Below are 14,224 nucleotides of genomic sequence, written 5' to 3'. Positions count from 1 at the left end.
CACAAATGTTTGCCTAACCATAATATGGCCCAAATAATAATAATAATAATAATAATAATAATAATAATAATAATAATAATAATTAACTTCACTAATAATATAATTCTTTTCAACCAAATAAAAAAAGTGTTTTGAGTGTGTGTCAAATATTAATTTTCATCCAAACCATTTTGTCTTTGATTTAAAAGGGTGTTTTTGATTTAAGTGATTAAAAAAAAAAAAAAAAAACTTTTGAAGCAACTTTTTTTTTGATTGAATATTAAAGACACAAATCCACCTCCATAGATTTGGCCCTCAGACCGTGGTGAAGTATTAAAAGTGTTATGGTTCCTTTAAGATTCGATAGACGGGATGCCGGTGCCGTAGTGTCTTTGAGCCAGGCACAGGATGCTGGCAGCTGCTGCTATTAACAGCGGACTCGCACACGATGCTCACTGACAGTGAGGCTAAAAACACAGTTGAATAGACCGCATTGAAGCAGCAGAGCCAACGTGATGGTAAAGGTCCTCCCATGTGATGCGACCGAGGCCTGACGGACCGTGCCTGACTGTTATGGCTCCTCCTGCCTCGGTGGATCAGGGCTAGACGTGACGCCAGTGCGGGGAAACGGGACTAACACACGGCCAGACGTTTCTCGGCAGCTACGGCCGAAAATGGCAAATTCTGCTTCGCTGAAGAGGAAGACATAGACGGTGGACTCTGCGTCGCCTCCTCTGCAGCGAAGGCTTTGACGTTTCCTCCGGTTCAACAGCACCCCAAATGAACTCCGTCAGAGCGGGTAACGTTAGCAGAAGACCAAGGCGAGTGTCGAGGCCGCGCCCGGTGCAGCCGGAGAGGAACCACCAGGAAAGAGGTGATCACTCACCCAGTCTTACAACAAAACCACCTGGTTCATAACAAGTTATTAGCGTGTCTTTCTCTTTACCTGTCCGACATTGTGTTGGTGTAAGTTTAACCTAAGCATTCCTTTGGCGCTGTTTACTGTCGGCAGTCAGCTGGACGGTAATGGCGAGTTTAAAGCTGCGCACAGATGATAGGGAACACCGCGGCTTCTACATTGGTATTTAGCAACGAGGCCGCGCTTTGTTACGCTGGATTTTTACCCCAAGTGGGCTTTTCCCTTTGCATTCATGAGACCACACACACATACAAACGTGTCTGGACACAAGTGAGTGTAATGAAGATGAGTTAATTCACGGCATATTACAACGTACTTCCGTTTTCATGCCTGACAGACGCTAGGAACGATGCACTAAGTAGTCCGTCGTAGCAAGCTAACGTAGCCTCGCATGCTAGTTAGCTGTTATTATTAGCATAGTCGGTTTGCGGCTTGTGTTCCGGTAATAAGGGATTAAAACCCATATAGTCACAGCAGAAACATCATTGCAATACCAATGTAATAGGATAACAGGTTAAAAGCACACTATTTATTTTTTTATGTACTTTATAAATAAATTGTGCAATCAGATAGTGTGTGGCATGAGACCGTGTACAGTAAGCGAATACGACTTTCATTCAATATAAACACAAGGCAACTAAGTTGTTTTAGTGTCCTTTTGACTTGAAGAGTGTAATGTAATGTCACAGACCACAGATAGAACTTCTTAAACTTCATACTTTTAGTTCAGTTTATTGTTGTCACGGTTTAATGTTAGATTACACATTATTTGCTAAAGGATGGTTTGTAAAGTGGGTCGAACAATTGTTTGTTTGGTAGTAAATATTTCTGCGGACCGAATATGTTAAAGACGTCCATAACATGGAGGTATTTGTTTTTTTAAATTTTTTTTAGATATTTTCATCAATGATTCATTATTTCAATGTGTCTTAAAACTAATTTTATTGTATCCTTGGTCTGAGATAAGATTCATAATAATAATATTTTCTTCTATACCGAGTTCTCTTCTGTTTTACTTTCAAGGCAGTATAAAGTTACAGATAAAGGACAGATTAACAAATTCTGATCAAGCTTCACATATCCCAACTTTTAAAAGCTATCTTAATTACTCGGCACAAATTGATTTGGTTGTCCTGGGTTGGTAAATAAAGGGTTTGTAGTGGTTACTGGCCTTGTTTCTGGGGACTGACACCTTTGCAACCAAAGCAACTAGCAGACAACGTTTGCAATGCATGTTCTATCAGGAAAGGTTGTCCTCTCATCATTCATTTGAGGAAAAGACCTAGAAATGTGAATGTTTTGGTTGACGTTGCACTTTATTACCACTGAACCCTCTCTCAACACAGATTTGTAAGCCATCCAAACTATATATGTGCGTGTAGTTTATTGTTTAAGCCAATTTTTTTAGTTGGATATACTATTATTAATTAATGTATCTGAATTACGCATTTGAGTACTTTGAAATAAGGCATTGTGGAATGTGGAGTGCATGGAGAAAAAGCTAATAATCCTATGGTTTTTATAAGTCAGTATTATTCATATAATTGGATAGGGGTGTGTATAGCCTGGCATCTGGCGATACGATTCGTATCCCGATACATAGGTCAGGATACAGTACGATATATCCCGATATTAAAGTACAATGCGATTATTGCCATTTTTTTTTTTTATATATATATATATGACTTAAGAAACAACCAATCTGTATATTTGTGCACCTTCACAAGAACATTATGTATGAAATATATTTTATTGGCATATTTTACACTCAAAACATTGGCTTTAACATGCCATGTGCCAACAACTTAAAATAAAAAAAATAACATACAATCTGCCTGTGGCTTTTAAAGCAACTTTGACTTTAGTGCAACATGAATTTAGTGCAACTTAACTGAAGTATATGCCTAGAACAACAAATAAATGCAGAAAGTTAGTACTTTATTTTTACATTTTATTGAAAAAACACAAGCTGGTCAACATGTCCAGGTTTCAGAGCACTTCTTTGTGCAGTTACAATGTCTCGTGCTGTGGAAAAGACTTTCCTGGTTAAATAAAGTAAATAAATAAAAAAAAAAATAAATAAAATAAATGAATAAATAAATAAATCGATACGGATGCATTTTGGATCGATTCGAGAATCGCGCAATTTTTTTTCAACACCCTTATATTTGGAAATATCAAAAAGCTGATTTACTCACTGAATTTGATTTGAGTGCTTGACAGCTTACGCCTGCCATACATTTATTCCTACATTTCTGTTGTTAGTACTCTTTGGCATCACAACTACTCTTCTATCCTTTCTACTGTTTGCAGATGAGGACGTTCCTGCAGATATGGTTGCAGAAGAATCCGGTCCAGGAGCTCAGAACAGTCCCTACCAACTTAGAAGAAAGTCTCTACCTAAGAGAACAGTGTGTCCGACAAAGACCAACATGGAGGTACACTCGGCAACAAGCTTTTTTTTTTTTTTTAAATGTTTTTAAATTATTACTGGCCAATAACTGTATGGAGATAATTGATAACATTGATAGAAATAATTTTTTTGTGCTATTTGCTAACTTTCCTTTTTTACAGGGTGCTTCCACTTCAACCACAGAAAACTTTGGGCACCGACCCAAACGTCCCAGAGTTTCAGGAAAGGTTCCAGAGTTATCAGGTAATAAAGGAATGTGTTGTTTATCATGTTTTTCTTATTTTTCTGGCCCTCTTTTCCTCATTCAAAGACATGATGAACTCCTACCATTAAAATGTATGTGCTTTTAATGTTTTTTTAATCCTCGTTCAACTGTTATTGTTTTTCTCAGCAGCTCCAGCAGAGCAGTATTTACAGGAGAAGCTCCCAGACGAGGTGGTGTTAAAGATTTTCTCATACCTGTTGGAGCAGGATTTGTGTCGTGCAGCATGTGTGTGCAAGCGTTTCAGTGAACTAGCCAATGACCCCATACTATGGTGAGACCCGTCGGCATGGAGATCATTATTTTCCTTTTTGCTGAAAGCCCGATCATGTGCATGTTTGGTTCCTATTTCAGGGAATTTGTAATTCTCTAAATATTTCTCATTATCCACAGATGGTTATTTTTGTATTAAGTATAACTCTGTTCTTTGTGCTTGCGCTGCAGTTTTACCTGTTTTTGCTATAGTAAAGACTTTAAGCTGTTCTAGGAAGAAAACCATATTAATGACTAATGTTTAAAAAGAAAAAGAAGTCTTTGGCAAGCAATCGTTTATATTGTGTGAGTATCTTGACACAGCAGCTTAGAAACTTTTTTTTTTATTTACAGGAAGAGGTTATACATGGAAGTGTTCGAGTACACACGGCCTATGATGCACCCGGAGGCTGGGAAGTTCTACCAGATAAACCCAGAAGAATATGAGCAGCCTAACCCCTGGAAGGAGAGTTTCCAGCAGCTGGTATGAAAGTTCCACTGGGTTTATTCATTTAGTGATGATGTAGTGAAGGAAAAAAAGTACAGTGACAACGTTGGCTTACGTTGACCATAAAACATCATTATGTGCATTTGAACTATTCAGTCATGTATCCCAAAGCCTTTGTAATAGAGTTAAAGGATAGGTTAATGAGCGCTATGTTGTAGGGGCATAGTCTAGTGCAGGGGTTCTCAACTTTGGGGTCAAGACCCCATTTGAGGCTGCGAGACGCATTCAGGGGGTCGCCAGAGTCCAGTTTCAGCCCATTTTTGCTTATTTTACCTTTTCTGCAACTACACCAAACCTTCCATATTTTACCCTTGTTTCATTACATTTTCTTGCCATATTTTTGCTTCTTTTAATGCATTTTTTGTGACATTACTCAATTTCTTTCACTTCTTCATCAAATTTCAATGGATTATCTGAACATTTTTCCACTTTCATACATTTTTGGGCACTTATAAACACTTTCCACCACTTTTCCCACCTAATCTAGCATATGTGACCCATTATTGGTACTTTTAACCTCTTTTTACCATATTTCATGCTTATTTTTTCCAGTATAACCACATTCACGATTTGTCATGCCCATTATTTGCCAGTTTAAACAAATTTTTCCTACATTTCTGTAATTTTTAAAACACAATTTAACCACCTTTTCCACCATTTTTAGTCACTTTTAACCCATTTCGTTTCTAGTTAAAACAAAGATTTACATCTTTAATAACAATGGACCAGTTTGCTGACTTTATAGATGGGCCCCAAAAATTTCTCCCCTTCATTCCCCCTTATAGATGACCCTGTCTCCACATGACTGTTCTTTAATGTTCATGTTTGTGTTAATAATAATAGTAATAATAATAATAATGCATTGGATTTTATGGACACTCAAAGTGCTTTACAGAATTAAGGCATTATTCTTTCACTCCACACTTAGTGGTGGTAAGCTACCATTGTAGCCACAGCTGCCCTGTGGCAGACTGACGGAAGCAAGGCCTGTTCAACCACCTTCAGGTACAGTGGGGGTCCCCAGTCTCTGGCACCTTTATTTTGGGGGTTGCTGGTTGAAAACCACTGGTCCAGTGCCCCGCTCAATAATAAATCCTCATTGGTCAATGTTAGCGCTCTGAGTTGTACCGTTACGCTTTTGTTGCCTATAGTTTAATTTTTAGTACTTTTTGAACTTACATACTACTTACTGTACATTCTTTGAATTTCTCAAATGCTCAGTCCCATAGTGTCACGTCAATAGAAACGCCACAAGCCATACTGGTGACATTTAGTGTTTGTGGCACAGAGGAGACAGTGTTTTTAGACAGGCATGTGTTTGTTGACCTATATTCATATGAAATACTGTTCTTTAGACAAGGACGTCTCAGGCGTTCTTCATCAAGTACGTTGTGTTTATGATTTGCTCTGTTAATAAAGGCAAACTTTTCTTGTTTTTCAGTATAAAGGTGCACATGTGAAGCCAGGCTTTGCTGAGCACTTCTACAGTAATCCTGCCAGATACAAAGGGAGAGATAACATGTTTGTAAGTTGACATTATTGTTGTTGTTGTCCACTCAGTCCTTCTGCTTGGTCTTTTACTGACTGAATGTTTTCACAGTACTACGACACCATTGAGGATGCACTTGGAGGCGGTCAGGAGCCTCACTTCGATGGCCTCATATTTGTCCACTCGGGCATTTACACAGACGAATGGATCTACATCGAGTCGCCAATAACAATGATTGGTGCTGGTAAGTGGGACCTAGTTTTTGGATAGAATGTCATTGCACATTTTTTTTAGTATCCTTTGTAATGACATCTTTATGATAATTTTGCAGCTCCTGGAAAAGTAGCAGAGAAAGTAATTATTGAGAACACCAGGGACTCCACATTTGTTTTCATGGAGGGCTCTGAAGATGCTTATGTTGGATACATGACTATAAGGGTGAGGAGATGTCTTTTTTTGTTTTTTTTTTTTCAGAAAAAAAAATGAAAATTACATGTACTGCACATCTCTGTTGCTGACATTTTATTTTCTGTTGTCTTGGCTGCAGTTTAACCCCGATGATAAATCTGCTCAGCACCACAACGCACACCACTGCTTGGAGATTACGGTCAACTGCAGCCCCATCATTGACCACTGCATAATACGGAGCACATGCACTGGTAATCTATAACAGCTTGGCTGTAATTTACGTGTACTGTATCATATGTAGTTGTCCTAGAAAGTTTATTCTAATTGTATTTGCTCACCTATGTATATAGTCTGTGAGGCTGGGAGCTATGTTGATGCAGGTGATCATAATCATAATTTTTTTTTTTCTTCTTCCCTGCCTTTGGGCAAAAAATAAGTTGGGCTTTTCTCATTGTTTTACCTTCAAAAAAAAGGTGTTGTGAACTGAAATTGTATGTTGCAGTGGGATCAGCCGTCTGTGTAAGTGGCCAGGGTGCTTGTCCTACAATCAAGCACTGCAACATCAGTGACTGTGAAAACGTCGGCCTTTACATCACTGATCATGCACAGGTAACGACAGTCTTCTTATCTTATCTTATTGTTTACTATCTGTAATCATCCCATGGCAATGTTTCTGTTTACTGGTAAAATGTTGTCAACAATGATCTGATTTATAACTGAAATATTCCAAAGACTTGCTTCATCACTCATATTTTTTTTTTAATTTATTTGTTTATTTGAGTGGGACAGTGTGTATTAATGTACAGCCAAAGTTGTAAATACACCGGATTTAGCTTTTTCATCCATAGTCCCATGGTGCAGGGGGTAGAAGCAGACACCCCCTGGTCAGTATCACTATTTCTTAAATACCATTAAGTACCATTATTTACAAAAGACTGGTGAGGATGAAGCGTGTGATGTAGGAAGTCTCTAATGCCAAAAATGGTGCAATAACACATAAACACAGTAAATAACCTGGGTTCATTGTTCAGGGAATATATGAAGACAATGAGATCTCCAACAATGCCCTGGCTGGGATCTGGGTAAAGAACCATGGGAACCCGATCATCAGACGGAACCACATCCACCATGGGAGAGATGTAGGCGTGTTCACCTTTGACCATGGCATGGTAAGATACTATACAGGATGGTAAATGTTTGTACGTTTTGTTCATTTATAGAGACTCAAAAACTGCAAAGGGATGTGTTAAAACTAATAAATATGGTGATTAATGTATCTTTGTGCATTTCTAGGGTTACTTTGACAGCTGCAACATCCACAGGAACCGAATTGCTGGTTTTGAGGTGAAGGCGTACGCTAATCCAACAGTTGTCAGGTGTGAGATCCATCATGGTCAGACGGGGGGAATCTACGTGCACGAAAAGGGTCGAGGCCAGTTTATTGAAAATAAGATCTCTGCAAACAACTTTGCTGGAGTGTGGATAACCTCCAACAGTGACCCCACTATAAGGTTAGTATTAACGGCCCGTCCAATGCAAAATAAGATTAGTGTCATTTCAATGTTCTTTTATCTCATCCTCACAGATGTTGGTTTGTCTTCTTCTCTCTCTTTTTTAAACATATATAGAGGAAACGCCATTTTTAATGGTAACCAAGGGGGTGTTTATATCTTTGGCGATGGCCGAGGCCTCATTGAAGGGAACGATATCTATGGTAACGCCTTGGCTGGAATCCAGATCAGGACAAATAGTTGCCCCATCGTCAGACACAACAAGATCCATGACGGCCAACACGGCGGCATATATGTGGTAAATGTTTTCAAAACACGGTGCCGTTCAAACCATTATTTTTCAAAAAAGGAATAACCCAACATTGAGTCTGTTTTCGCTGTAATAAAAAAAAGCTTCATATAAATGTGATGTTATTTTTGTCTCGCAGCATGAAAAAGGACAAGGAGTGATCGAAGAAAATGAGGTGTACAGCAACACGTTGGCAGGGGTGTGGGTGACAACAGGAAGTACACCAGTACTGAGGAGGAACAGGATACACAGTGGGAAACAGGTATAGTTACTTTACATTATCAGGGCTCTACACTAACTTTTCCAGTGGTGGTGGGTCATTTCTTTTATATCATTTTAAAAAGAAGAACAAGAATGTTCTAAACAACAGCAGAGCATAACAACCAGTTACATGTATTCTGTTTTTTTAATTTAGCAGAAAGGCTGTACTTGAATGAACTTAACAGTAGCATAACGAACTTAGCATCTGCATTGCTTCACCCCTCTTATAGTGGGGTCTCCTAACCCTCTAACCCTGGGAGCTGAACATCTGGCCTGGCATGTTAGAGTGTGATTTCTGTCACTACATAAATGATCTTTGAATGCATGCGCATTTATCTTCCGGATTTTCTGTACTGCTTCCCAGGGTGTGAAAGTAATAAAACAGTGTGCGACACGCAGCTGAGTTGAGAGCAACTTTTCTCCTGTGGTTCTTCATCTAACGGACAAAGTGGGTTTACTACACGGTGTAGAAGGATCTTTTTACAAGGGCAGACACAGCCGCTGCTGAGTCAACATGGCAACATAGTCCATCAGTTTGGGCCCCTCGATGCTGCGCGTGTATGCTCTATCACTGCTCGGCGAGTTCTTCCCCGCCCCACGTCCGCCAGGCGCGCCCCCCATGCGCTCTATTGCTATGCGTGTCTGGACACCTCAGCGTGTAACTCCCCGTTTCCTCCTATTGGATTTTCAAAATAAGGTCACCCTACGCACTCGCACAGATGCGACCACATGGAATTTTCACTCGCACACACCAATTTGGTCGCAATCTCGAGCCCTGATTATTACATATTATACTGTATATAAAAACTATTCTAAATCTGATTGCGTCAATTAGAAGAACTGCTGACAAACAAACCATTAATAGTGTTGATGGTTAAAAAAGCTGGAATAACATGAATTGTACATTATGTTAATGTTATTTGGTATAGATCTACTTTTTCATAGAAAAACAATCAAATAGATGAATAATTGGTGACAGACCAGATGTTTTTTTTTTTTTTTGCTTTTTTAATTCAAACAGGTGGGGGTCTACTTCTATGACAATGGGCACGGTGTGCTGGAAGACAACGATATTTACAATCACATGTATTCCGGTGTTCAGATAAGGTTTGTGAACTAATTTTAATAGTAAGAAGAAAGTGCAATAAAACACTGAAGCAATAACTCCCCTTGTTTCCTTCTTAAATTCAACAGGACAGGCAGCAATCCTAAGATCAGACGGAACAAGATCTGGGGAGGCCAGAATGGAGGAATTTTGGTTTACAATTCGGGTAAGAAACATGCACAATCTATTAAAAAAAGATTTTCACTGATAATTAAGGCCTTTCTTTTTATTATTCCTGCTTTATGTTGTTATCCAATGGTTGTGTAACTTTGCTGCATGCCATTTTAGGCCTGGGCTTCATAGAGGATAATGAAATCTTTGACAACGCAATGGCAGGGGTGTGGATAAAGACGGACAGTAATCCCACTCTGCGAAGGAATAAGATCCATGATGGGAGAGACGGTGGCATCTGTATATTCAACGGAGGAAGAGGTAGCGAACCTTTACGTTTGTCACAACAGTTTACACTAAAAAAAAAAAACTAAGTACGTTTTAGCTTTCTCCTAGCTTCCAACATATCCACAGTGAGCAAGTTGTTCATTAGGTGTGATAAAGCTAAATATGAGCCTTTTAGGATTTCAGTGTTAAACAGAAGATTGTAAAGGGTTGATCATAGTCTGTGCATTGATCACGGTTGTTTTTGTCCTCATTGACACTTTACATACAGAAGAAAAATGCTACGATATCTTAAATTTCAGTGTTGATGCAGAATATGAAATTGGGGATATAAAATATACTTTTAAGCTGTCAGAAAAGTAACTACTTGGAATGCACCGAAAAGGGAAATTGTTAGCTGAAACTGAAAATGACAAAACAAAAGCCAAAAACCGAAACGTGTGTAATTAAAGTGTTATTTAGTCAATTATTATTGCCATTGTAATTATGGCTCTGACTGTGTACTAACCTGACTAAAAGCCAGTCGTTGCAATTGTATACATTTATATTAATGCTTCAAAGAATAAATCAATTTACAAATGTATGAAAATATTTATTTAGCAGTGACATCCCAGCAATGCACAAAATGAAATGCTTAATTTGACCCCACATATGAATACATTATTAATATCCAGGCGTATAAGTGACTGGGCTGCTAAAAGAGAGTCAAATAGAATAAAGCAAATTAAAGTTGAGGAAGAGCAGCTTTTCTGCTTTATCACAGTGAAGTCTCTCACTGTCTGCTCTGCTCTACTGTCCTGTTCTAGAAGCTTTTCTGTTTCCCAGCTTGTTCTGTGCATCCACTGCTGTTTGCATCATTTCTGCTGCTTTAATCCCATTATGGAAGTAATGATCTTTCTAACAGGGATCACGTATTGTACAGTCACAATGAAGATGATCTCTGAGAAACGTGCACTGAGAATCTAAAGCTGACTTTATGCTTCTGATTTTTTGGAGGTGCCCGTCAGGCGTCGACGTCGTTACAGAAACATAAATCACACTTTAGAGTGAATTTCTCACCCTGTGGTCTGTCTCAACCTTTGCTTAGAGGACACTTTAGTGCTTTAGTCATCACTAGTGGTGGGAACCTCTGGGTACCTCACGATACGATACGCGATACAAAGCTCACGATAATGACAATACTGCGATTATCGATATATTGGTCAGAAATTAATCTACGATAATATTTTTTTTTCTTGTTATGTCATGGATTAAGTGAAAAAATACAATTTTTTAGTTTATATCTCTGAAAGACAATAAATTGAAAAATTGTCCAATGAACAGTGACACTATTTTAGTGCAACATTTCTGTAAATAAGTGTCAACATACGAATGAAAATGAATAAATATCTCATAGTGCTTTCTGTAAACAAAAAATAGGGTCTGTCTTACCAGTGACACCATTATAGTGTAATATTCCAGTAAACAATATATTGATTCCTTCAACAAACAGTGACGATATTTCTGTGAAGACGTACCTGCACATTTTAGTGAAAAAGCAGAAAAGGTTCAAAAAAAAAAAAAAAAAAAACGATACTTAGCGCGAGCATATCGATAATCGATAGTGCGAAAAAGAATATTGTAATATTTCGCCGTATCGAGATATCGTCACACTCCTAGTCATCACAACATCCTGTCTAGGGCGGGTTGCTTTGGTGAGAAAACTGTTCAGGTGCCCAAATCTTCAGTTCATAAAAAAACGACTGAACTGTAATTGTGAAACTAAATTCTCAATAGCCTCAAAAGAGAATGTTATGTTGGATTAGACTAAGGTTGTTTTGAATCCCCACTAGTAATGTAATGTGTCATTAAACTGTAAATCTATTGATCACCAAAAACATTTTAAACAGGCAATAAAAGTCCTTTCAAATGATGTTGGCAACTGTTCTGTTGGGTTCGTGTAGGATAAACAGTCTTTATTTTTTGTCCCGTTAGGTTTACTTGAGGAGAACGACATCTTCAGAAATGCTCAAGCAGGTGTCCTCATTAGCACCAACAGTCACCCTGTGCTGCGGAAAAACAGGATATTTGATGGTTTTGCTGCAGGTTGGTTAGGGTCGTACACAAGCATCTAGAACACCTTTCAAAATCCATGTGTAGTTATGTAGACCTTTATTATTCGCTCCATTCTGATTACACGTTTTGAAAATGTTTTTTCCTTTCTACTTCCAGGTATTGAGATCACCAATCACGCCACAGCAACCCTCGAGGGCAATCAGATCTTCAACAATCGTTTTGGCGGCTTGTTTCTCGCGTCTGGTGTAAATGTTACAATGAAAGGTGCGCTACTCTTTATTTATTTATTAAACAAATCTAAATGTTCTGTTGATAACTAAAAACTATCTGACCTGTATGTGATGATTCTTATGTTGCCTCCAGATAATAAATTTCTTAACAATCAAGATGCCATTGAAAAGGCTGTAAGCAGAGGTCAGTGCCTGTACAAGATTTCCAGTTATACCAGCTACCCAATGCATGATTTTTACAGGTATTTCCCTCATTCTAGTTAACTATGGCTATATTTCCCTCATCGTTTGTGCACATTCTGATTATTTACACACTGTTTATCCACAGGTGTCACACCTGTAACACAACAGACCGCAATGCCATTTGTGTGAACTGCATCAAAAAGTGTCACCAAGGACACGACGTGGAGTTCATCCGACATGATAGGTGAGCCTTATTAACATCTGATGGGAAACAGATTTTATAAATTAATTCATCAAGCACTTCCCACCACTGGTCCCTTTCAGACATCAAAGTTACAGCTCTTCTTTTATTTTGGTAATTAATGGCAAACACTCAAATCAAAGGTAGTTTTTTTTCATCTTAAGATGTTGATTGTCTTGAGCTTTCCTTAATGGTTAAGTTTTAATCAAGCTATCACTAATCCAACTAACCATTTAAATAACCTTTAACTCAGGGTTTTTCAACCTTGGAGTCGTGACCCCATGTGAGGCCGCCTGAAATGGCTAGTAATTGATAAAAATAACTAATTAAAAAAAAATTCACATTTTTTTCAAATTTAAACAACTGTATTCTATAATTTCACTTTGTCAAATACAAATCTAGTTCAATCAAAATGCTGTATAAAGAAAAAACAAATAAAAATAATAATAAATAAATAAAATAATATATCTGAGCTGGCGTATCTTGTCGCTACTCTGTTTTGGTTGCGTAGTATAGCAAGCATAATTTTGTGTTATCAAAATGAGATCATAATCCAAAAAATCTTGGGAACCACTGCTTTAATTTATTGAGTGTGGTATTCTGCCACATTTAGGAAAACTGGTTATTGTTGACACTTACATTTTTCCTAATAAAAAAAAGCAAATTCTTGTAGTTTCTCAGTGATTGTCCAATTCTCACTTCAGCAACAATTTCATATATTTAATTTGGGAAACAAATATTAAAGAAATGATGGTAATTAATGCAATACTGACTGTAGACCAACTACTAAATCAGTTTCAATTCTGTGGTATTGCTTTACAAGCCAGAGAGCATGAAACATTAGTGTTATCAGAAACTAAAAAAGACAGAAGGATTGCAATGTTTTAATGTGGATCAGAGATGAGCTCTATTGGTATTTTCATAAAAGCAATGCTCGAAAACTTTCATATTGTCAGTGCACTTAATTGTTTTTAAAACATTTCTTTTTCCACTCTAGATTCTTCTGCGACTGCGGTGCAGGGACGCTCTCAAATCCCTGCACATTAGCCGGGGAGCCGACACACGACACAGACACTCTGTACGACTCAGCACCTCCTATAGAGTCCAATACGCTGCAGCACAACTGAGGGCCAGACTCAGCGGCTTTAGCAGTAATAGAAATATGACACTTAAAAAGTTGTGCAGTGATTGGAATAACGTGTGCAGCAGGTGGAAAAACCTCGTATGCAGAAACAGACTCGAGGCATACGCATATAGTGGGAAAGAGAATGCCCTCGTCATGGAAATAACAAAAGATCTTTGGGGCAAAGCAGAGGAGCATCTGACTCAGGGTTTGTGGGAACGTTGACTCGATCAACCAGTAGGAGATGAATGAAAACCCTCAAGGAACATGCAGTGATGTACAGATCCATTGTGGACAAGCACTCAAACCAGAAGAGACTTTTTTCCACCCAAGAGATAAAAAGGCTCACCCCAAAACAAAAATGCTTCCATCACTGGGTGACAGACATGCTCGTGACAAGTTTACGAGATAAATGACTTAGCACTTCAGCTTTTTATTTTGCTTTCCTCAAGAAAACCGTTGAGATTTGATTTTAATGCTTTTTTGTGTAGTTTTGTATTTTCATGCAAAAATTTTACTGTACTTGAATGTCTTTATTTTATTATTAAACATGTTAATTTTGGTTATTCTACCCTAGAATTGCTGTAAATTATACTCATG

At 38.1% G+C, this 14,224-nt stretch overlaps 1 protein-coding gene across 2 annotated transcripts; it reads left to right on the top strand.

Moving 5' to 3' along the window:
- The first annotated feature begins 384 nt into the window (after nt 1–384).
- Nucleotides 385–14,195, top strand: fbxo11a (F-box protein 11a). 2 transcript variants are annotated; one of them, XM_028468067.1, is made up of 22 exons: nt 385–853; nt 3,212–3,336; nt 3,473–3,554; nt 3,706–3,847; nt 4,180–4,309; nt 5,775–5,858; nt 5,934–6,066; nt 6,154–6,260; nt 6,370–6,481; nt 6,733–6,839; nt 7,262–7,399; nt 7,524–7,741; nt 7,859–8,039; nt 8,170–8,292; nt 9,313–9,398; nt 9,486–9,562; nt 9,685–9,828; nt 11,767–11,877; nt 12,004–12,111; nt 12,211–12,319; nt 12,406–12,504; nt 13,499–14,195. In XM_028468067.1, the coding sequence occupies exons 1-22, from the start codon at nt 760–762 to the stop codon at nt 13,626–13,628; spliced, it is 2,640 nt and encodes an 879-aa protein (XP_028323868.1). In that variant the 5' UTR covers nt 385–759; the 3' UTR covers nt 13,629–14,195. The 2 variants fall into 2 exon arrangements, with proteins under 2 accessions (XP_028323868.1, XP_028323867.1); XM_028468066.1 differs by having other exon boundaries at nt 3,703–3,847.
- The last annotated feature ends 29 nt before the right edge of the window (nt 14,196–14,224 follow it).

The sequence above is a fragment of the Gouania willdenowi genome, chromosome 15, assembly GCF_900634775.1.
Source record: "Gouania willdenowi chromosome 15, fGouWil2.1, whole genome shotgun sequence".
Lineage (NCBI taxonomy): Eukaryota > Metazoa > Chordata > Actinopteri > Blenniiformes > Gobiesocidae > Gouania > Gouania willdenowi.
This window is presented reverse-complemented; position numbering and strand designations above follow the sequence as displayed.

Bases quoted from the DNA above. Each gene is read 5' to 3' on its own strand.
- fbxo11a (XM_028468066.1), top strand. From the start codon at position 760: ATGAACTCCGTCAGAGCGGGTAACGTTAGCAGAAGACCAAGGCGAGTG. The intron at 7,742-7,858 runs GTTAGTATTAAC...AAACATATATAG, and splicing joins AACAGTGACCCCACTATAAG to AGGAAACGCCATTTTTAATG. The intron at 9,829-11,766 runs GTAGCGAACCTT...TTGTCCCGTTAG, and splicing joins TATATTCAACGGAGGAAGAG to GTTTACTTGAGGAGAACGAC.